Genomic DNA, 23,046 nt, shown 5'->3' on the forward strand with positions numbered 1-23,046 from the left:
TTTACCATGTTACAATGTTAAATTATCAAGTATTCACATATTCAACTGGATGAGATTTGACTGGAACATTGGAATTCCATACACACATACTCAAATGGGTGAGTTGAACATATTTTTTTGACAAATATTCCAGCTGTCTTCTGCCAACTGAAGTAAAAAAATGATTCAAAGGGTTATTTATTACCTTACTACTTCATTGGCGAACGACGGGCGTATCATGCGCTCATGGCGCAGCTCCTCAGTTGGATTTTAGTAAGGCGTTCGATACTGTACCTCATGATCGTCTATTACAAAAAATGTCACACTACGGAGTTAAAGCTCACTTACTGTCCTGGTTGTCATCCTTAAAGACAGATCTATGAAAGTTGTAGTTGAAGGTGAACTCTCTAGAAGCATACACGTTGATTCAGGCGTCCCCCAGGGGACTGTACTCGGTCCGTTAATGTTTTATGTCATATCAACGTCTTGCCAATTAGTGTAAAATCACAGCACGGACTCTAGGTGAGACGGATATGAAACGGGGCCGTATCGGCAAATAGCTTGTCGATACTTTGTTACGTAACCAGTAGCTATCGAATAGCGTACATCGAAGCGCCGAGGTTATACATTTTGATGTACCCACTCACGTCTTTTTTTTAAATTAATTTAACTTTCATTTCTCGGCCGATTTTGACAAATGATATATCATTAGAAAGCCTACGTTACGTAGTTTTCAGATATATAAATATATATTATGTATTTCTTCTGATTTGGGCAGTCCGGCGAGTTATAACTTTAACTTTTGCAAATATCACACCGTTTTAGAATCTAGATTTACGGTTGACATGTTCGTATTTTATACCGATTTGTAGCGTTTATATTTGGAGTTCAGTTTTAAAAATTACATCTTGCTTAGGAGAATAGAATTATGTATACGATAGAAAAAAAAAGGTTTTTAAAATGAAATTAAGTAAGGAATGACTTTGTACGAAAGTATCGCGCGGTCCTAACGCAGAGAACTGATGCTACGGTATTGGCGATTATGCTTTTGTTTAGATACCGGCCATTTAATTTCCTTTGTCATGATTATTATATTTTGTATGGAATATATTGAAATATTTTGTTCACGAAACATATCAATAAAGCTAATTATTAATGAAGCTTAATAAATTAACGATTTCCGCTCTTGTTTATAACACAGACAGGGTGTTAATTTTATTACGAGACAGCGTATATAGCGGACCCTCTTGATATTTTTCGGCCGGGATTTTCAAGAATCTTTAAATAATTTTAATTAATTGATTATTTAAGGTAAATAACCTTTCATATAATTATACATAATAACCTCTTTGAAAATAAACAACAAACGATGAATGTTTTGACACCCATTTTATTTAAAGTATGCAAAGCCGAAAAATATCAAGAGGGTCCGCTATATACGAGGTCTCATATAAAATTATCACCCTTTCAGTGTTATAAACAAGAGCTGAAATCGTTAATTTATTAAGCTTCATTAATAGTAAGATTTATTGATATGTTTCGTGAACAATATATTCGATAAAAAATATAATAATCCTGGCAACGGAAATTTAATGGTCGGTATCTAAACAAAAGCATAATCGCCAAGACCGTAGCATCAGTACGGAGCGTTATGACCGCGAGCTACTTTCGTACAAAATCATTCATTATTTACTTTCATTGTTAAACCCATTTTTTTCCTATCGTTTACATAATTCTATTCTCCTAAGCAAGATGTAGTTTTAAAAACTGAACTCCTAATATAAACGTTACAAATCTGTATAAAGTACGACCATGTTTACCGTAAATATAGATTCTAAAACGGTATGATATTTGCAAAAGTTAAAGTTATAACTCGCCGGGCTGCCCAAATTAGAAGTAAAACTTCATATATATTTATATATCTGAAAACAACGAAATGTAGGCTTTCTAATGATATATCATTTGTCAAAATCGGCCGAGAAATAAAAGTAAAATTACAAAAAAGACGTTAGTGGTTACATCAAAATGTATAACCTCGGTGCTTCGATGTACGCTAATCAATAGCTACTGGTTACGTAACAAAGTATCGACAAGGTTAAACGCGCGTGGGTAAAACATAAAATGTGTATTTCTCGTGTTAAACTCGCTATACATCCATTAATAACTACGGAAATATACTAAAAGTTATATTTTTTTGAAAGAGGAATTAATAAGCATCAAGATAACGTATAAACCAATAAAATCAGATGATTAGTTTTTGCATAAATTTGAATTGACTACAGTAAGGGTCAAATACTCGTTTCAACTCCTGTCAATATACACTCCGTGATCACAGGTTAGACTTTTTGCGGATGATTGTTTATTATGCCGTCAAATACGTAACATCTCGGATCATGTAAAATTGCAATAAGATTTAGCTTCACTAGAAGTTTGGGCATCAACCTGGGGTATGAAATTTAATGCAAAAAAAGTGTTATATTCTAAGTGTTAAAAGTAAAAGTTCGTACTTCTACGAGTTGGATAAACAATATTGAAACATGTAGACTCTAATCCATACCTCGGATTACTCATATCAAATGACTTAACTTGGTCGAATCATATAACAAACATTTGCAAAAAAGGCGAACTCAACGCTCGGGTTTCTTAGACGGAATTTAAAACACTGTCCCATAGAATGTCGTAAAACAGCTTTTATCGCATTGGTTCGATCTCAACTTGAATATGGTTAAATCATATGGGACCCCTTTCTTAAAAAGGATATTGACAAAATCGAAAAATTTCAACGTCTTGGTGCACGTTTTTTAATGAATAACTACAAATCCAAAGAAGAAGGATGTGTTACAAATATGCTCCTACTTTAAAACTAAGACCGGCGCGTCTATAATCGTTTGGTGATGCTCTACAATATCGCAGGGGATATGGTGCTGGCAGTGGACCCAGATGAATACCTGACATTTAAACCTCAACGAAGAACTGTCAAAGTAAACACTTACTCCGCTATACATCGTCGAACGTTTTAGACCGACATATTACAAATAACTATCATGCATTCAAAATTCCTAGTGCTCAAACAAACCAGTACAAAAACTCTTTTTTTCGTGGAAACACTTGTGTTGACCATCTGGACGATAGTGTGGTGCGCAAACAGACAAGCCCTCCCGGATCACGTCTAGAAGCCTACTCCCCCGTAGAAATATACTAGAAGTGGTCCTTCTACGTATATGAACAGATACAAATACAGAAAAATACTTTGCATAGCAAGTTATACATGGATAAAACATTGTGGCAACAATTTATTTATTTACTAATCTTTGATTTATATTATAAAATATCTACATGTCATGCACTCAGAAGATGAAGCTTTCTGTTCTGAAATAATTAGTGTCTGTTTTTATGTCTAATTAAAAACTGTTCTCAGAATCCTCGAGAAATCGCTCAAGAAGATAATCAAAAATGTTCCCGCCATCATGGAAATGGCGACAGTTCCGCTGACCTTAGCAACGGTCCTCTTGTCTTCAGCAGACTTAAGTTTCCTCACAGTCATTGACGTCGTGTTTTTCACTACTGTCATCTCTCGAATCATCTCAACAAACTCGGGTCGCTCCAGAACCTGTGAAGTAAAATCAATCTTGATATGAAACAATGTGTATATCGGATTCTCTTAACGAAATCTTTTAGTGAAATTCACAGATATGAACCTTGTTTCCTTGTCATACCAGAATGTTTTCATTGGGATTGATATCAAATTATGGGGAAAAACTAAGTAGTAATTATTATTAGATTTTTGTTCTGTTATTAGTTATAATAAGAAAACAACTTAAGTTAAGTAAGGAAAGTAAATCATTGTTGTTGTTTTTTAAACAGGGCGGAGAAAGCACAGCAAAGCAAGCCCATTACTAGTATGAGCCAATAACATTTTCCTTTTATCTTAATTAACAAATAATCTAAATTTAGATTGTCAGACATTTGAACTTGCATTCATTGTTCTTTTTGATATGTTTGTCAATTCGTTATGTGTATTATATCTTAAAAATATTGACCTAATAAACTTAATAAGCATCAAATCACACTTAAATTTTGACAAATATTCGTATTTGTTTTGTGTGTGTGTGTGACACGCTATTTTATTTGCAAATTTAAGAAGCACTCCGTACTCTACATTTGCACAGTTTTAGTCCTCTTTAGTAGATGTCCTCGAGGCGTTGAAGAGTATCTCATTGAAGTTGAAGTTGAAGAAACGATTAACTGGATAATTCTTTGTCTATTGCACCCGATGTCAATACAGAAACATATTTAGTGTAAGCATAATGTTGGCGAGTTACATGTGTACATACGACATAAAAATAGGCCTGAGTTATAGTTGTCACAAATGTTACAAACTTTATAGTTTTGAAGCATTCGTGTACCTGCGAAATGTTGTTTTGGAATGCAAATCTGTTACAGATACTGTAGGCCAGTTCACTGCAGTCACGTGACTGAAGACTACCTTCAGCCGCGTTCAGCTTCAGACACGTAGAGTTGTCAACAGGCATTGCGTCTGAAATATGTACCAACAATCTGGGGTAAAAACATAATACTTTCAGCTCAATTGACCAGTCGCCAACTCCGCCCACATTTTGTCGATCAGCCAATCAGATATCGATTTTTCACACACCCCTCAGCAACGCTTATCTGGCCGCCGTTTTGTCCGACAAACAAAGCGTGTTGTACATATGGAATGAACGTAATTTTAAAGAGTTTACACAGATTTTATATCAAATGCATGATCATTACTGTTCGATCATTATTCAAAATTGTAGGTGCTATACATACTTTATAAAAGGTTATTATTTTATCTTTTTTTCTTGAACATATGAACGAGTAATGAGAAAACAAACACAATAAATAGTTTAACCACACCAGGTGTGTGTTCTATAATACGTGTTATACCGTTTGATGCACAATATTTTTAAGCAGTTTGGGCAACATAATAATTGCCACACGTGCTTATTAATCTCAGCGTAATTGTCGATGATTAATAAATAACAGTATGTTGCGTGGATCTCAGAATGAAGGAACATTAAGGCATTGTTAGGTACTGTACACAAGAAAAGAAAACTATTTAATTACTTAAATGATTTCCAATTATATATTTATTTTCTGTGGATCATAAACAAGGGAAATTATTATAAATTGTTAACTTAAATATTGTTTTAACTAAAGTAAAAACAACAAAAAGGTGATTTCAACGCGGCTTAGCCAGCTTAAAGCGACTTCAAGTGTAAAATGTACGGCTTATATTACAACAACAACATTTCTAAAACAACATACATTGTCACTGGAGAAATGTGAAAATTGCAATTAACATATAAGGGCCATCTTGTTATAAATAAGCAAATGCATAATATGCTAAATGTATTCAATTCGAATGTTCGTGAACAGCACCGTAATACCAACATTTCATTTTTTGATAGTGAAATGTAACAGGTTCGCATTAAACATAAATGTAATAAAATGCATATTAGACTATCTGTTAATGAAACCACGAAATCAGGCCTGTATTAAATTATGGTTACAATAAAAAATTTAATTTATATCTAAATAAAAAAAATCGGTGTCTTTTTAAAAATAACACAATAAAACAAAGATCTAAACATTTTTAATAAACAAAAAACCCATCATGATATGGATATGTCATTTGAATTTAATAAAAATATTTTCAAAATTATATATGAATAGCCAACGGGTTCACTGTCAGACGGTTGAATACAAGTTCAAAATCAATATGAAATAAATGCTCATTTTTACGACGGATTTTTCATCACCTCCCTATATAATATGTATAAGGAACGTTTCTGATAGTCAGTCTGCCGTTTACTCATTTATTTTGATTACGCCATTTCTCTATAAAGTTTTTATAATTGTATTAACGTTTTACAAAGCAGTTTAGTTTAGTGTGCGGCTTTAATAATTTATTTTATAGAAAAGAGCATAATACATCATTACAGATATAGAATTTCCCTCACGTAATCCGCTATAATTGCGATCTGCTTGTCGGAGTTTTCTAATCACTAGACCACGTGACTATGTGGGCGGAGCGATCGATAATTTGGCGACTGGTCAATTGACCTTTCGACAGCTAGAGTGAAGCCACGCCCACCGATTTCAAGGGGGGTCACTCCGCCGAAGTCCGTCATAAAAATGGCTACGCGAATCGGCCGCATAAGTGAACCAAAAAGGCCTCATGGTATACCAGAAAGGCCATACAATAGTTTTTATTATCATTGAATAGTGGTGCTGAATATAATTATATCTATTAAATAGTCAAAACTTTTTTATTAGTCTACTTAAAAGCCGTTAAATTTATCATCAAAGTCGGCAAAATTATCGCCAATTATCGCATACAGTATGAATTGTTCGTTAGTCACAAAATTTTTCCTTGAGTAATAGATGTTTCAGTTTTTTAATTAAAAGCCGTTAATTTTTGCAACCGATGGCAACATCGCAATTGTGGCACAGGTAAGTAAATTTATTATAATAGAAGACGATGAACGTTTTTATTGAAATCCGATATAATACATATCTACAATGCGTTTGGTCAAAATGACCCATGAGCATTGTTATAATCGTAAAACATAGTCAAAGTCGTCAAAAAAGTAACATACACAATATATTATTATATATTATTATTTCCTCGTAAACTATCTTCTGCAATATTTAAAATATAAAAAGTTGAAAGAATTTTCATGTACAAAAAAACTCGCTAATCAGACCGGGTTTTCAAAGGGTCATTCACAGTTTGCGGCATCTGTTTTGATAACGGATTAGTAGAAAGCCCACATATGGTGTAAAATGACACTTATTGGCCCCTATTGATAATTACTTGCGCATTTTAAAATAGTTTCTTAACTTACATTAAATTTGGAAGACTTAAACCGAAAGAAATAAAAAATGTTTTATTCTATGTGATATTATTAAAAATAATAACTGATTGTCTTTATTATTACGCATTTCATTAGCATTAAAAAAATCTAGCAAAGTTTATAATGTCTTATTTATTTGCCGACTGCATTAGAATGTCAAATTTATTTAACGTTGGCCACCTTTGAAAAATGGTTTTAAATGTTCCTTTCTAATTTGTCTATATAGAGGATAAACAAGTACAAAGTTATACTCTTTTTTATAACGTGTCCGTTGCAAAACTTACATTTTCTATTTTCGCGTAGTATCTTATTATTACGACTGTGTTTTGCTTTCGGGCGATCGCTTAATATGTTGAGATTAAGCTGTTCGTGTGGACGACCACAAAGACGAATCCAACGTTTGAATTTTTCAAGATTAGTACCCGGTTGAGGGAACGGAAAAAACGTACTTCCATCTTTTAACCGTTCTGGATACCTTGTGTCTGAATAACAAGTGCCATAACAGCACCTTTTAACCATTTTCTTTGTTTAAAACACAGAATTACGTATAAGCTTATGTGTCGGACAACGGCGAGTTTGACGGACAAAATGGCGGATAGTAACGGGCCTAATCTATGCTGTAATCTGATTGGTTAATAAGCCTGTCAATCAATCGGCTGTCGAAAGGTCAATTATTGTAATGTTTAATGTTTATTTTGATGCTTTAAATATAGCTGTTCATTATTAACCACTTCTGAACTGTATTAACATAATTTATGCGTTTTCAGTGTGGCCTATAACGGTATTCAGTTTCCTACATGCACGTGTTTCGCGATTCGATAATAGTACTTAAAATAAGTTATTATTTTATTTATATTAGCTCGACTCAAACATTGACTTTCATAGTATCGATATTTTATTAACATCATGTAAGAAGGTTAGTATTCGGGCTAGTTTTTGCGAGCTTCACGCAAACCAATTTACAGTTTTTGGGATATATAAAAATAATAACATGATTATTGTTTTCTTATTTTCATTTCTTTGTTATATTGTCGCGTACCTATTAACAAACTCAAGCCAACGACTTCGCGGTTTAATTGATATGCATAAGAACTCCAAATCAGTGTTTAATAACCGATAAACAATAATAATTCGAAAACTATTTATTATGCATTTCACACATATATATACCATCGACCCAATATTCAGCCGCATGAAGTTGGATTCTGCCACTAAGCTTCAAGTACTGAGCAACATCTCTAAAAGCCACGAGTGTCGCGTTCAACGTCTTGCAGAATGCACGTGCTTCGGGGAGTGTGGACTTGTAGTAGCTGACGAAATACTCGTTGAGATTGTCCAGAATCCATGTGCTCTGATTAAAGTCGGGCAGTGTTGATCCTGACAGTGACTCTGTATTAAGGGTCGACGAAACAGTTTAAATAGTCGTAGTAGTTTGAGAAATGTTTCTGTTTAATATATTCCTTTATTTTTTTTATATTTTATTTGATCAAATACAAACCGCCAGATTAAATTGTAGTACTATGCACTATTGAATAGAAAGTAGTTCTTTTGAACGGCTGGGAAAAACATTATATTTTATACTTATATATAATTAAAATTATATATATATATGTATTCAATGTGTATGTATCTTATGCGATGCCGCTAATGAAGGCCCATTTCTCTGACCCTCAAATATATCAGAATTATCCCCCTTTTGTACTTGAGGTTAATGTTAGCATTCAACATCTTCTATCTCTGCTATTCAATTAAACCTCTTGGGGTCTTCTGAGTCGCACTACAGGGTGACTGGAAAATGTTGAAAACTGTTTTTAGTATTTTATACGAATTATGAACCTTTTTTGGAACTTATTAATTTTTAAGTTTAAAGGGATCTTTTCACGCTTTGGTAAATTGACAAAATTGAAAAAAGTTGTTTCAGATTCGCAAATTTTCGTTTTAGTTATGATATTTGTGAGGAAACAGTAATACTGAACATTTACCATGGTCTAATATAGCCATTATATGCATCTTTTGACGATTTTAAAACCTAAAAATTATCAAGCGTTGCAACGCGAAACGATTGAATAATTTGGAGAGTTCTGTTTTTGTCGTTAAATTTTGTGAAACTACGAAGATTGCTTATAAAAGGTATAAAATACTTCATGTATATGTACTCGGCGGAATAGCTCAGTAGGCTAAAGCGTTTTTACTTCAGGACTCTGGCAGGACTCCAGGGGTCACTGGTTCGAAACCTGTTCCGGGCAATATTCTTTTCCTTTTTTAAATTTTATTCTTGATTTTTTACTGGAGCTTTTACGATCCAATGTTTACATTTATCGATATAAAGCATTTAATGAATAAGTTAAAAAATGCCAAAATCTGTGAAAAGGCCCCTTTAAGTTTACATATACCGTAACTACAAAAATATTTTGATTGAAAACGTTAAGTACTAGTAGGTCATTATGTAAAGTCATGAACAAAAAATGTGCATTATACTATCAAAGTGAAAAAATAGTAAAATCCACTGTCAAACTACCTCAGAAAAGACTGATGTAGTAAATTACTAATGTTTTATGCACTCTGAACATGTTCGACCATTACAAACCACATAATTTCATCTAATAAAAGTTATGGTTAATTTTTCAACTTGCCCTTAAATTATGGTTTTCGGACAATATTATATCAATTAAGGGTTCACATATGTAAATAATATCAGGAACATAGAAAAATAATAAAATAAATAATAATCTTTGATATATTTTGCAAATGGATGCCAAAGATGTGTGACTTAACCGTATTGTGTAGTAAACTTGTCAATCGTGTTACCTGAGTTACCTGATGTTGAGATCAATTGTTCACAGAGGCAGTTTAACGAAAGCGAGCAGTTGAAATTCATTGCAAGTATTAAGTCATATGGTGTTAATTGGATGCCATAGTTGCGTGACAAAAGCATATTGTGGGGTATATCTGTCAATCAAGTTACCTGGGGTATATCTGTCAATCAAGTTACCTGTGGTTGTGATTAATTGTTCGCAAAGGCAGTGTGCCGGTGAGGAGCAGCTAGCATTCCTATACGCCCATACGTTAGTTGGTATTGCGATAATCATTCCACATGTTTCTTCAGCTTCTGTCCACGCGAAAAAATGCATGCGAGTTGCCAACAGAACGGTTTTCAAGTTTTGTAAAAACTCGGAACGTTGCACAACAAGAGATCCGTTGTATTTACTGATGCATGTCTTTTTGCACTCTTCATATGTCCTATTTGCTTTGGTTACAATGAACTGGTATTCTTGGAACTTGAGTACCGAGAACCACTTTTCAAACTCTGAAAATATTCAATCATACTTCAATCATATTTTAGCTTACCTGAGCATCAAGTGACCTAACAGTTGGAATACTGTAACCGTCCTTATTGAGGGACTATTATCGCGATAAAGACTTCATTTTAATCCCATCTGTATCAAGGGGGCCAAATTGTGCTACACTTTTAAGAGCTTTTGCCCCTTGTTTGCCAAAAATAAAATAAAAAATGAACATTATTCGGGGGAAAAACTTCGTTTTTCACCCTATCTACACCGATCTTCCACATTTTGAATTTGATAATAAGATAACATGTTGAGTCAAATACAGAGACTGATTTAATAATGTATTATGATTCTGAACATGGCTAACCATTACAAACAACATAATTTCATCTGATAAGATGGCGTTTTTTTTAACTTGCCCTAAAATTACGGTTTTTAGTCAACATGAATTAATTAAGGCTTCTCATATTGAAATTATATTGAGAACGTAGGTTTAAAATAGAAAATTAAGTATTAGCCTTGATTTCTTTTAAACGGATGCCAAAGTTTTGCTACAAAAGCATGTTGTAGGGTCATTTTGTCAATCCTCTTACCTGTATTTGGAAACAATTGTTCACAGAGGCAGTGTGCCGGACTCGAGCAGTTTTCAGTTGGGAATAAAAATACCTCAGTATGTGTTACAACTATTTGTGCACATGTTTGGTTAGCTTCTGTCCATGCAAAATATATTTCATGTTTCATCAGATCGAACATCTCGAAAGCGGTTTTCAAATTTTGCACAAAACCGGCTAGTTGCTTAGCAAGAGATCCGTTGTATTTATCAAAGCAGTTCTTCTTGCATTCTGTATACGTCGCATTTTCATTCGTTACAGTGTACTGGTATCCGAGCAACTCAGGAATCGAGAACCACTTGTCAAATTCTGTAAACATAAAATCATAAAATAAATAATTTAGCTAACATGAGCATTACTAGACCTAACCCGCAGCGTTGTGTTTCCAAAAACGTCCACACTAGGAGACCATTAGAGGCTTCACTTTAATCCAATCTTAACAAAACGTGCACAGTTGGTTTAGAACTGTTGGGTTGAGTGTTTTGGGGGATGATTTCACCAGAGCAAATATATGCATTGCCTATTTAATGCAAAAATGTTATGTATTCCTTTTTTAGAACATACAGACATCCGCCCCAGCGATAACTATGTCCAGAGAACAGCGTTAACCAATCCACGGACCAGCTGTTACCACTGCCCGTCCCAGCGGTAACCACTGCCTGCCCATGTGGTAACCACAGTCCGCCTGAGCGGTTACCTCTACCCTGCCCAGCGGTAACCACTGCCTACCCCAGCTGTAACCACTGCCCACCCCAGCTGTAACCACAGCCCGTCCCAGCTTTAACCACTGCCCGTCTAAGCGGTAATCACTTCCCGCCTCAGCAGGAACCATTATCCGCACCAGCGTTAATCACTCCCCGGACAAGCGGTAACCACTGCCCGGCCCACCGGTGACCAAAGCCCGCATCATATATCACATTTCAAAATCCTTACAGATCTAGAAGGGTTGTTGTAACTTGTTTTACAGATTTAATGAAAATCTGTTCACATTTCTTCATAAATGGTTAGTTTATATTTTTAATAAAGTCAAGTAAGACAAATGAAATATCTTAATAAAACCGTATACAATAAATATCTTTTTTATTTTATCATCATCACATGGTTTGTAATGTTGGAAATGCGTTTTTAAGCTTTGCTTGGAACCAGTAAAATCTCTTTGCAGGGTTAAACAGTCTCTTTAATGCTAATGGTTAAACAGTCTCTTTAATGCTAATTTTGTGTAAATGTTCTTACCTAAGCACTGCATCACTGACTGATGACTGCTAATCCAGATGAAATACAACAACCACCGAGTGTTAAATATATTCATTGCAATCGCTGTGATTTTCAGTTAAAAAAGCAAAGGTATGATCCAAGTTATCAAAAAAGAAATTGCGTTATCAACAATAATACAGTATCTATTTTCATGCAATTGCAATAAAAGCGCACACCAAATTATTCTTCGATGAGCAGTACAACATTCCTAGTGAAGTGATATGCATATCTTTAGCCATGTTTGCCCAATGCAACTGATCCGTCGGTGCAGCAAGATTACACAGAATAAGAGCAAACACAATGCACTTGAATGCCATATGTTAAAGAATACGCAAATTTTAATTAAATTTAAATACATGCTCATCAGTATCACAGGACTACTTTAGTGTTGTTATTTCAAAGATATAATTACAGGCTGATTTGGCCTCTTTATAAGTGTGTACGAAATAGCATAGGTTTTTGCTTGAGCGGTAGTAGTTTATCAACATGTCAGTACTTAATTCTAGTTTTAGGCAATTTAAACCATAGTTTAGTTGTTTGAAAAACATCTACCCGCCCGCATTTTATATGCATGTGGCAGGAGACTCAATTGAAACAATCGGCCTCGGTCTAGCCGGCCATGTGGCGGGAGACTCAAAAAGTGCAGTCATTGGCCTCGGTCTAGCCGGCCATGTGGCGGGAGTCTCAATAAGTGCAGTCATTGGCCCCGGTCTAGCCGGCCATGTGGCGGGAGTCTCAATAAGTGCAGTCATTGGCCCCGGTCTAGCCGGCCATGTGGCGGGAGACTCAATAAGTGCAGTCATTGGCCCCGGTCTAGCCAGCCATGTGGCGGGAGACTCAATAAGTGCAGTCATTGGCCCCGGTCTAGCCAGCCATGTGGCGGGAGTCTCAATAAGTGCAGTCATTGGCCCCGGTCTAGCCGGCCATGTGGCGGGAGTCTCAATAAGTGCAGTCATTGGCCCCGGTCTAGCCAGCCATGTGGCGGGAGTCTCAATAAGTGCAGTCATTGGCCCCGGTCTAGCCGGCCATGTGGCGGGAGACTCAATAAGTGCAGTCATTGGCCTCGGTCTAGCCGGCCATGTGGCGGGAGTCTCAATAAGTGCAGTCATTGGCCCCGGTCTAGCCAGCCATGTGGCGGGAGACTCAATAAGTGCAGTCATTGGCCCCGGTCTAGCCGGCCATGTGGCGGGAGTCTCAATAAGTGCAGTCATTGGCCCCGGTCTAGCCGGCCATGTGGCGGGAGTCTCAATAAGTGCAGTCATTGGCCCCGGTCTAGCCGGCCATGTGGCGGGAGTCTCAATAAGTGCAGTCATTGGCCCCGGTCTAGCCGGCCATGTGGCGGGAGACTCAAAAAGTGCAGTCATTGGCCTCGGTCTAGCCGGCCATGTGGCGGGAGTCTCAATAAGTGCAGTCATTGGCCCCGGTCTAGCCGGCCATGTGGCGGGAGTCTCAATAAGTGCAGTCATTGGCCCCGGTCTAGCCGGCCATGTGGCGGGAGTCTCAATAAGTGCAGTCATTGGCCCCGGTCTAGCCGGCCATGTGGCGGGAGTCTCAATAAGTGCAGTCATTGGCCCCGGTCTAGCCAGCCATGTGGCGGGAGTCTCAATAAGTGCAGTCATTGGCCCCGGTCTAGCCAGCCATGTGGCGGGAGTCTCAATAAGTGCAGTCATTGGCCCCGGTCTAGCCAGCCATGTGGCGGGAGTCTCAATAAGTGCAGTCATTGGCCCCGGTCTAGCCAGCCATGTGGCGGGAGACTCAATAAGTGCAGTCATTGGCCCCGGTCTAGCCGGCCATGTGACGGGAGTCTCAATAAGTGCAGTCATTGGCCCCGGTCTAGCCGGCCATGTGGCGGGAGTCTCAATAAGTGCAGTCATTGGCCCCGGTCTAGCCGGCCATGTGACGGGAGTCTCAATAAGTGCAGTCATTGGCCCCGGTCTAGCCGGCCATGTGACGGGAGTCTCAATAAGTGCAGTCATTGGCCCCGGTCTAGCCAGCCATGTGGCGGGAGTCTCAATAAGTGCAGTCATTGGCCCCGGTCTAGCCGGCCATGTGGCGGGAGTCTCAATAAGTGCAGTCATTGGCCCCGGTCTAGCCAGCCATGTGGCGGGAGTCTCAATAAGTGCAGTCATTGGCCCCGGTCTAGCCGGCCATGTGGCGGGAGTCTCAATAAGTGCAGTCATTGGCCCCGGTCTAGCCGGCCATGTGGCGGGAGACTCAATAAGTGCAGTCATTGGCCCCGGTCTAGCCAGCCATGTGGCGGGAGTCTCAATAAGTGCAGTCATTGGCCCCGGTCTAGCCAGCCATGTGGCGGGAGTCTCAATAAGTGCAGTCATTGGCCCCGGTCTAGCCGGCCATGTGGCGGGAGTCTCAATAAGTGCAGTCATTGGCCCCGGTCTAGCCGGCCATGTGGCGGGAGTCTCAATAAGTGCAGTCATTGGCCCCGGTCTAGCCGGCCATGTGGCGGGAGTCTCAATAAGTGCAGTCATTGGCCCCGGTCTAGCCGGCCATGTGGCGGGAGTCTCAATAAGTGCAGTCATTGGCCCCGGTCTAGCCGGCCATGTGACGGGAGTCTCAATAAGTGCAGTCATTGGCCCCGGTCTAGCCAGCCATGTGGCGGGAGTCTCAATAAGTGCAGTCATTGGCCCCGGTCTAGCCAGCCATGTGGCGGGAGTCTCAATAAGTGCAGTCATTGGCCCCGGTCTAGCCAGCCATGTGGCGGGAGTCTCAATAAGTGCAGTCATTGGCCCCGGTCTAGCCGGCCATGTGGCGGGAGTCTCAATAAGTGCAGTCATTGGCCCCGGTCTAGCCAGCCATGTGGCGGGAGTCTCAATAAGTGCAGTCATTGGCCCCGGTCTAGCCAGCCATGTGGCGGGAGACTCAATAAGTGCAGTCATTGGCCCCGGTCTAGCCGGCCATGTGGCGGGAGTCTCAATAAGTGCAGTCATTGGCCCCGGTCTAGCCAGCCATGTGGCGGGAGTCTCAATAAGTGCAGTCATTGGCCCCGGTCTAGCCGGCCATGTGACGGGAGTCTCAATAAGTGCAGTCATTGGCCCCGGTCTAGCCGGCCATGTGGCGGGAAGTCTCAATAAGTGCAGTCATTGGCCCCGGTCTAGCCGGCCATGTGGCGGGAGTCTCAATAAGTGCAGTCATTGGCCCCGGTCTAGCCGGCCATGTGGCGGGAGTCTCAATAAGTGCAGTCATTGGCCCCGGTCTAGCCGGCCATGTGGCGGGAGTCTCAATAAGTGCAGTCATTGGCCCCGGTCTAGCCAGCCATGTGGCGGGAGTCTCAATAAGTGCAGTCATTGGCCCCGGTCTAGCCGGCCATGTGGCGGGAGTCTCAATAAGTGCAGTCATTGGCCCCGGTCTAGCCAGCCATGTGGCGGGAGTCTCAATAAGTGCAGTCATTGGCCCCGGTCTAGCCGGCCATGTGGCGGGAGTCTCAATAAGTGCAGTCATTGGCCCCGGTCTAGCCGGCCATGTGGCGGGAGTCTCAATAAGTGCAGTCATTGGCCCCGGTCTAGCCGGCCATGTGGCGGGAGTCTCAATAAGTGCAGTCATTGGCCCCGGTCTAGCCGGCCATGTGGCGGGAGTCTCAATAAGTGCAGTCATTGGCCTCGGTCTAGCCGGCCATGTGGCGGGAGTCTCAATAAGTGCAGTCATTGGCCCCGGTCTAGCCGGCCATGTGGCGGGAGACTCAATAAGTGCAGTCATTGGCCCCGGTCTAGCCGGCCATGTGGCGGGAGTCTCAATAAGTGCAGTCATTGGCCCCGGTCTAGCCAGCCATGTGGCGGGAGACTCAATAAGTGCAGTCATTGGCCCCGGTCTAGCCAGCCATGTGGCGGGAGTCTCAATAAGTGCAGTCATTGGCCCCGGTCTAGCCGGCCATGTGGCGGGAAGTCTCAATAAGTGCAGTCATTGGCCCCGGTCTAGCCGGCCATGTGGCGGGAGTCTCAATAAGTGCAGTCATTGGCCCCGGTCTAGCCGGCCATGTGGCGGGAGTCTCAATAAGTGCAGTCATTGGCCCCGGTCTAGCCGGCCATGTGGCGGGAGTCTCAATAAGTGCAGTCATTGGCCCCGGTCTAGCCGGCCATGTGGCGGGAGTCTCAATAAGTGCAGTCATTGGCCCCGGTCTAGCCGGCCATGTGGCGGGAGTCTCAATAAGTGCAGTCATTGGCCCCGGTCTAGCCGGCCATGTGGCGGGAGTCTCAATAAGTGCAGTCATTGGCCCCGGTCTAGCCAGCCAGTGCATTCATCTCGTCGGCTCAAAACAACAAAGCGGGGCAAAAAGCTGCCTTGTTAAAAAAAAACTGAAAACCCGGTTAACCCCAAGTGTTATCATTTTATCGCAGGTTTTAAGCACCAACACGGTTACAGAATCTAGTATATCAGTGCACTTAATATAGGTGGCGTGTCTAGCGAAAAATGTGTAAAACGCACACATTTTTTTAGTTATAATAAGTTAACCAACATAATTGTTTTGCAGCATACCAAAGTTCACTGATACAAAAATTATTCCCTGGTTTTAGACCAGAATTCAAGAGCAATACAAGCTAATATTATGTTCAAGTGTGGATTTGGTTATGAGGTTGTGGTGATGGTTAACCCTTTTAAAGATGATGGTAGTACGGCCATTGATGTGAAGGCGACCAAAGTTCAGTCTAATATGAACCGTCCATTTATACCAATATTTAATTGTTTTTGTCCCCTACTGGTTTCACGGTGGGTTCAAATCAGTAATTAAGTATGAATAAGTCAACACAACACAAACTCAAAATAAGTCGGATGAAAATATCGCTTTTGATAATGACCAATCGTTTATGATAAAATGGAAATACACATACTTAATATTGGAATAAAACATTTATGCATCTGTGTTGATGTTCTTTAAATGTTTTATCATGTTTCTAGAAAAGTTTCTGTCTTTTAATTAAGTTTTGATGAAAAATTCATCTTGAACTAATGCCGGTAATCTAATAAAGACAAAATAAAATTGTTAAAATTTTATACATTTTTTATTTTTAATATGAACTTTTTCAGTTATGTCAGTTTATATGACATGGTACAGTTTTCACACGGTAGAGTTTGCTTATTATTTGTAAATTACCAATCACAAAAGCTTAGTATTGTGTAACATGGAATCCATATACAAACAACTGACATATGGGGAATATTTTATAAGTAAGCTTGCTAGTTTGCAAAGGAATTTGTTCATACTTCGGTCTAGAAAAGGAAAAGTTAACATATGCTAATTTGAAGAATATATTATATTATTTTGGAAAGGTTGTTGAGAATTGATAAACTCGTAGTAATTAAACGCCACCTCTCCACATAATGTCCGATAAATATCGATATCAAAATATATGAGCCTTGCTCTGGGAAAACGGGGCTTAAAGCATCCTCCCAGAGTATCCTGTGCAGTCTGCAAAGCGGGGCTTAAGAAATCCTCCCAGAGTATCCTGTGAAGTCTGCAAAGCGGGGCTTAAAGTATCCTCCTAGAGTATCCTGAGCAGTCTGCAAAGCGGGGCTTAAGAAATCCTCCCAGAGTATCCTGTGCAGTCTGCAAAGCGGGGCTTAAGAAATCCTCCCAGAGTATCCTGTGCAGTCTGCAAAGCGGGGCTTAAAGTATCCTCCTAGAGTATCCTGTGTAGTCTGCAAAGCGGGGCTTAAAGTATCCTCCCAGAGTATCCTGTGTAGTCTGCAAAGCGGGGCTTAAGAAATCCTCCCAGAGTATCATGTGCAGTCTGCAAAGCGGGGCTTAAAGTATCCTCCTAGAGTATCCTGTGTAGTCTGCAAAGCGGGGCTTAAGGAATCCTCCCAGAGTATCCTGTGCAGTCTGCAAAGCGGGGCTTAAAGTATCCTCCTAGAGTATCCTGTGTAGTCTGCAAAGCGGGGCTTAAGGAATCCTCCCAGGGTGTCCTGTGCAGTCTGCAAAGCGGGGCTTAAGGAATCCTCCCAGAGTATCCTGTGCAGTCTGCAAAGCGGGGCTTAAAGTATCCTCCTAGAGTATCCTGTGTAGTCTCCAAAGCGGGGCTTAAGGAATCCTCCCAGAGTATCCTGTGCAGTCTGCAAAGCGGGGCTTAAGAAATCCTCCCAGAGTATCCTGTGCAGTCTGCAAAGCGGGGCTTAAGAAATCCTCCCAGAGTATCCTGTGCAGTCTGCAAAGCGGGGCTTAAAGCATCCTCCCAGAGTATCCTGTGCAGTCTGCAAAGCGGGGCTTAAAGCATCCTCCCAGAGTATCCTGTGCAGTCTGCAAAGCGGGGCTTAAGAAATCCTCCCAGAGTATCATGTGCAGTCTCCAAAGCGGGGCTTAAGAAATCCTCCCAGAGTATCCTGTGCAGTCTGCAAAGCGGGGCTTAAGAAATCCTCCCAGAGTAACCTGTGCAGTCTGCAAAGCGGGGCTTAAGAAATCCTCCCAGAGTATCATGTGCAGTCTGCAAAGCGGGGCTTAAGAAATCCTCCCAGAGTATCCTGAGCAGTCTGCAAAGCGGGGCTTAAGAAATCCTCCCAGAGTATCCTGTGCAGTCTGCAAAGCGGGGCTTAAGAAATCCTCCCAGAGTATCCTGTGCAGTCTGCAAAGCGGGGCTTAAGGAATCCTCCCAGAGTATCCTGTGCAGTCTGCATAGCGGGGCTTAAGAAATCCTCCCAGAGTATCCTGTGCAGTCTCCAAAGCGGGGCTTAAGAAATCCTCCCAGAGTATCCTGTGCAGTCTGCAAAGCGGGGCTTAAGGAATCCTCCCAGAGTATCCTGTGCAGTCTCCAAAGCGGGGCTTAAGAAATCCTCCCAGAGTATCCTGTGCAGTCTGCAAAGCGGGGCTTAAGGAATCCTCCCAGAGTATCCTGTGCAGTCTGCAAAGCGGGGCTTAAGAAATCCTCCCAGAGTATCCTGTGCAGTCTGCAAAGCGGGGCTTAAGGAATCCTCCCAGAGTATCCTGTGCAGTCTCCAAAGCGGGGCTTAAGAAATCCTCCCAGAGTATCCTGTGCAGTCTGCAAAGCGGGGCTTAAGGAATCCTCCCAGAGTATCCTGTGTAGTCTGCAAAGCGGGGCTTAAGAAATCCTCCCAGAGTATCCTGTGCAGTCTCCAAAGCGGGGCTTAAGGAATCCTCCCAGAGTATCCTGTGCAGTCTCCAAAGCGGGGCTTAAGAAATCCTCCCAGAGTATCCTGTGCAGTCTGCAAAGCGGGGCTTAAAGTATCCTCCTAGAGTATCCTGTGTAGTCTGCAAAGCGGGGCTTAAGAAATCCTCCCAGAGTATCCTGTGCAGTCTGCAAAGCGGGGCTTAAAGTATCCTCCTAGAGTATCCTGTGTAGTCTGCAAAGCGGGGCTTAAGAAATCCTCCCAGAGTATCCTGTGCAGTCTGCAAAGCGGGGCTTATGAAATCCTCCCAGAGTATCCTGTGCAGTCTGCAAAGCGGGGCTTAAGAAATCCTCCCAGAGTATCCTGAGCAGTCTGCAAAGCGGGGCTTAAGAAATCCTCCCAGAGAATCCTGTGCAGTCTGCAAAGCGGGGCTTAAGAAATCCTCCCAGAGTATCCTGTGCAGTCTGCAAAGCGGGGCTTAAGGAATCCTCCCAGAGTATCCTGTGCAGTCTGCAAAGCGGGGCTTAAGAAATCCTCCCAGAGTATCCTGAGCAGTCTGCAAAGCGGGGCTTAAGGAATCCTCCCAGAGTATCCTGAGCAGTCTGCAAAGCGGGGCTTAAGAAATCCTCCCAGAGTATCATGTGCAGTCTGCAAAGCGGGGCTTAAGAAATCCTCCCAGAGTATCCTGTGCAGTCTGCAAAGCGGGGCTTAAGGAATCCTCCCAGAGTATCCTGTGCAGTCTGCAAAGCGGGGCTTAAGAAATCCTCCCAGAGTATCCTGTGCAGTCTGCAAAGCGGGGCTTAAGGAATCCTCCCAGAGTATCCTGTGCAGTCTGCAAAGCGGGGCTTAAGAAATCCTCCCAGAGTATCCTGTGCAGTCTGCAAAGCGGGGCTTAAGAAATCCTCCCAGAGTATCCTGTGCAGTCTGCAAAGCGGGGCTTAAAGTATCCTCCTAGAGTATCCTGTGTAGTCTGCAAAGCGGGGCTTAAGGAATCCTCCCAGAGTATCCTGTGCAGTCTGCAAAGCGGGGCTTAAAGCATCCTCCTAGAGTATCCTGTGCAGTCTGCAAAGCGGGGCTTAAGGAATCCTCCCAGAGTATCCTGAGCAGTCTGCAAAGCGGGGCTTAAAGTATCCTCCTAGAGTATCCTGTGTAGTCTGCAAAGCGGGGCTTAAGGAATCCTCCCAGAGTATCCTGAGCAGTCTGCAAAGCGGGGCTTAAGAAATCCTCCCAGAGTATCATGTGCAGTCTGCAAAGCGGGGCTTAAAGTATCCTCCTAGAGTATCCTGTGTAGTCTGCAAAGCGGGGCTTAAGGAATCCTCCCAGAGTATCCTGTGCAGTCTGCAAAGCGGGGCTTAAAGCATCCTCCTAGAGTATCCTGTGCAGTCTGCAAAGCGGGGCTTAAAGCATCCTCCCAGAGTATCCTGTGCAGTCTGCAAAGCGGGGCTTAAAGCATCCTCCCAGAGTATCCTGTGCAGTCTGCAAAGCGGGGCTTAAGAAATCCTCCCAGAGTATCATGTGCAGTCTCCAAAGCGGGGCTTAAAGCATCCTCCCAGAGTATCCTGTGCAGTCTGCAAAGCGGGGCTTAAGAAATCCTCCCAGAGTATCCTGTGCAGTCTGCAAAGCGGGGCTTAAGAAATCCTCCCAGAGTATCCTGTGCAGTCTGCAAAGCGGGGCTTAAGGAATCCTCCCAGAGTATCCTGTGCAGTCTGCAAAGCGGGGCTTAAGAAATCCTCCCAGAGTATCCTGTGCAGTCTGCAAAGCGGGGCTTAAGAAATCCTCCCAGAGTATCCTGTGCAGTCTGCAAAGCGGGGCTTAAGGAATCCTCCCAGAGTATCCTGTGCAGTCTGCAAAGCGGGGCTTAAGGAATCCTCCCAGAGTATCCTGTGCAGTCTCCAAAGCGGGGCTTAAGAAATCCTCCCAGAGTATCCTGTGCAGTCTGCAAAGCGGGGCTTAAGAAATCCTCCCAGAGTATCCTGTGCAGTCTGCAAAGCGGGGCTTAAGAAATCCTCCCAGAGTAACCTGTGCAGTCTGCAAAGCGGGGCTTAAGAAATCCTCCCAGAGTATCCTGTGCAGTCTGCAAAGCGGGGCTTAAGAAATCATCCCAGAGTATCCTGTGCAGTCTGCAAAGCGGGGCTTAAGAAATCCTCCCAGAGTATCCTGTGCAGTCTGCAAAGCGGGGCTTAAGAAATCCTCCCAGAGTATCCTGTGCAGTCTCCAAAGCGGGGCTTAAGAAATCCTCCCAGAGTATCCTGTGCAGTCTCCAAAGCGGGGCTTAAGAAATCCTCCCAGAGTATCCTGTGCAGTCTGCAAAGCGGGGCTTAAGAAATCCTCCCAGAGTATCCTGTGCAGTCTGCAAAGCGGGGCTTAAGAAATCCTCCCAGAGTATCCTGTGCAGTCTGCAAAGCGGGGCTTAAGAAATCCTCCCAGAGTATCCTGTGCAGTCTCCAAAGCGGGGCTTAAGGAATCCTCCCAGAGTATCCTGTGCAGTCTCCAAAGCGGGGCTTAAGAAATCCTCCCAGAGTATCCTGTGCAGTCTGCAAAGCGGGGCTTAAAGTATCCTCCTAGAGTATCCTGTGTAGTCTGCAAAGCGGGGCTTAAGAAATCCTCCCAGAGTATCCTGTGCAGTCTGCAAAGCGGGGCTTAAAGTATCCTCCTAGAGTATCCTGTGTAGTCTGCAAAGCGGGGCTTAAGAAATCCTCCCAGAGTATCCTGTGCAGTCTGCAAAGCGGGGCTTATGAAATCCTCCCAGAGTATCCTGTGCAGTCTGCAAAGCGGGGCTTAAGGAATCCTCCCAGAGTATCCTGTGCAGTCTGCAAAGCGGGGCTTAAGAAATCCTCCCAGAGTATCCTGAGCAGTCTGCAAAGCGGGGCTTAAGAAATCCTCCCAGAGAATCCTGTGCAGTCTGCAAAGCGGGGCTTAAGAAATCCTCCCAGAGTATCCTGTGCTGTCTGCAAAGCGGGGCTTAAGGAATCCTCCCAGAGTATCCTGTGCAGTCTGCAAAGCGGGGCTTAAGAAATCCTCCCAGAGTATCCTGAGCAGTCTGCAAAGCGGGGCTTAAGGAATCCTCCCAGAGTATCCTGAGCAGTCTGCAAAGCGGGGCTTAAGAAATCCTCCCAGAGTATCATGTGCAGTCTGCAAAGCGGGGCTTAAGAAATCCTCCCAGAGTATCCTGTGCAGTCTGCAAAGCGGGGCTTAAGGAATCCTCCCAGAGTATCCTGTGCAGTCTGCAAAGCGGGGCTTAAGAAATCCTCCCAGAGTATCCTGTGCAGTCTGCAAAGCGGGGCTTAAAGTATCCTCCTAGAGTATCCTGTGCAGTCTGCAAAGCGGGGCTTAAGAAATCCTCCCAGAGTATCCTGTGCAGTCTGCAAAGCGGGGCTTAAGAAATCCTCCCAGAGTATCCTGTGCAGTCTGCAAAGCGGGGCTTAAGGAATCCTCCCAGAGTATCCTGTGCAGTCTGCAAAGCGGGGCTTAAGGAATCCTCCCAGAGTATCCTGTGCAGTCTGCAAAGCGGGGCTTAAGAAATCCTCCCAGCGTATCCTGTGCAGTCTGCAAAGCGGGGCTTAAGAAATCCTCCCAGAGTATCCTGTGCAGTCTGCAAAGCGGGGCTTAAGAAATCCTCCCAGAGTATCCTGTGCAGTCTGCAAAGCGGGGCTTAAGAAATCCTCCCAGAGTATCCTGTGCAGTCTGCAAAGCGGGGCTTAAGAAATCCTCCCAGAGTATCCTGTGCAGTCTCCAAAGCGGGGCTTAAGGAATCCTCCCAGAGTATCCTGTGCAGTCTGCAAAGCGGGGCTTAAGAAATCCTCCCAGAGTATCCTGTGCAGTCTGCAAAGCGGGGCTTAAAGTATCCTCCTAGAGTATCCTGTGCAGTCTGCAAAGCGGGGCTTAAGGAATCCTCCCAGAGTATCCTGTGCAGTCTGCAAAGCGGGGCTTAAGAAATCCTCC

At 42.6% G+C, this 23,046-nt stretch overlaps 2 protein-coding genes across 2 annotated transcripts; one reads left to right on the forward strand and one right to left on the reverse strand.

Moving 5' to 3' along the window:
* Nucleotides 1–3,376: 3,376 nt before the first annotated feature.
* On the reverse strand, nt 3,377–12,263 carry LOC127831113 (uncharacterized). The gene is made up of 6 exons (XM_052356104.1): nt 12,013–12,263; nt 10,762–11,088; nt 9,874–10,188; nt 8,052–8,270; nt 4,386–4,516; nt 3,377–3,589 (listed from the first exon to the last, which is right to left on the reverse strand). The coding sequence occupies exons 1-6, from the start codon at nt 12,086–12,088 to the stop codon at nt 3,377–3,379; spliced, it is 1,281 nt and encodes a 426-aa protein (XP_052212064.1). The 5' UTR covers nt 12,089–12,263.
* Nucleotides 12,264–12,600: 337 nt separating this feature from the next.
* LOC127831114 (elastin-like) lies at nt 12,601–16,559 on the forward strand. The gene is made up of 3 exons (XM_052356105.1): nt 12,601–15,051; nt 15,095–15,939; nt 16,517–16,559. The coding sequence occupies exons 1-3, from the start codon at nt 12,601–12,603 to the stop codon at nt 16,557–16,559; spliced, it is 3,339 nt and encodes a 1,112-aa protein (XP_052212065.1).
* The last annotated feature ends 6,487 nt before the right edge of the window (nt 16,560–23,046 follow it).

This window comes from Dreissena polymorpha, chromosome 5, assembly GCF_020536995.1.
Source record: "Dreissena polymorpha isolate Duluth1 chromosome 5, UMN_Dpol_1.0, whole genome shotgun sequence".
Lineage (NCBI taxonomy): Eukaryota > Metazoa > Mollusca > Bivalvia > Myida > Dreissenidae > Dreissena > Dreissena polymorpha.

Bases quoted from the DNA above. Each gene is read 5' to 3' on its own strand.
- LOC127831114 (XM_052356105.1), top strand. From the start codon at position 12,601: ATGCATGTGGCAGGAGACTCAATTGAAACAATCGGCCTCGGTCTAGCC. The intron at 15,052-15,094 runs GTGACGGGAGTC...GCCCCGGTCTAG, and splicing joins GCCCCGGTCTAGCCGGCCAT to CCGGCCATGTGGCGGGAAGT. The intron at 15,940-16,516 runs GTGCAGTCATTG...ATTGTTTTGCAG, and splicing joins GTGGCGGGAAGTCTCAATAA to CATACCAAAGTTCACTGATA.
- LOC127831113 (XM_052356104.1), bottom strand. From the start codon at position 12,088: ATGAATATATTTAACACTCGGTGGTTGTTGTATTTCATCTGGATTAGC. The intron at 11,089-12,012 runs GTAAGAACATTT...TTATGTTTACAG, and splicing joins GTCAGTGATGCAGTGCTTAG to AATTTGACAAGTGGTTCTCG. The intron at 8,271-9,873 runs GTAACTTGATTG...CCCTTAATACAG, and splicing joins ACAATTAATCACAACCACAG to AGTCACTGTCAGGATCAACA.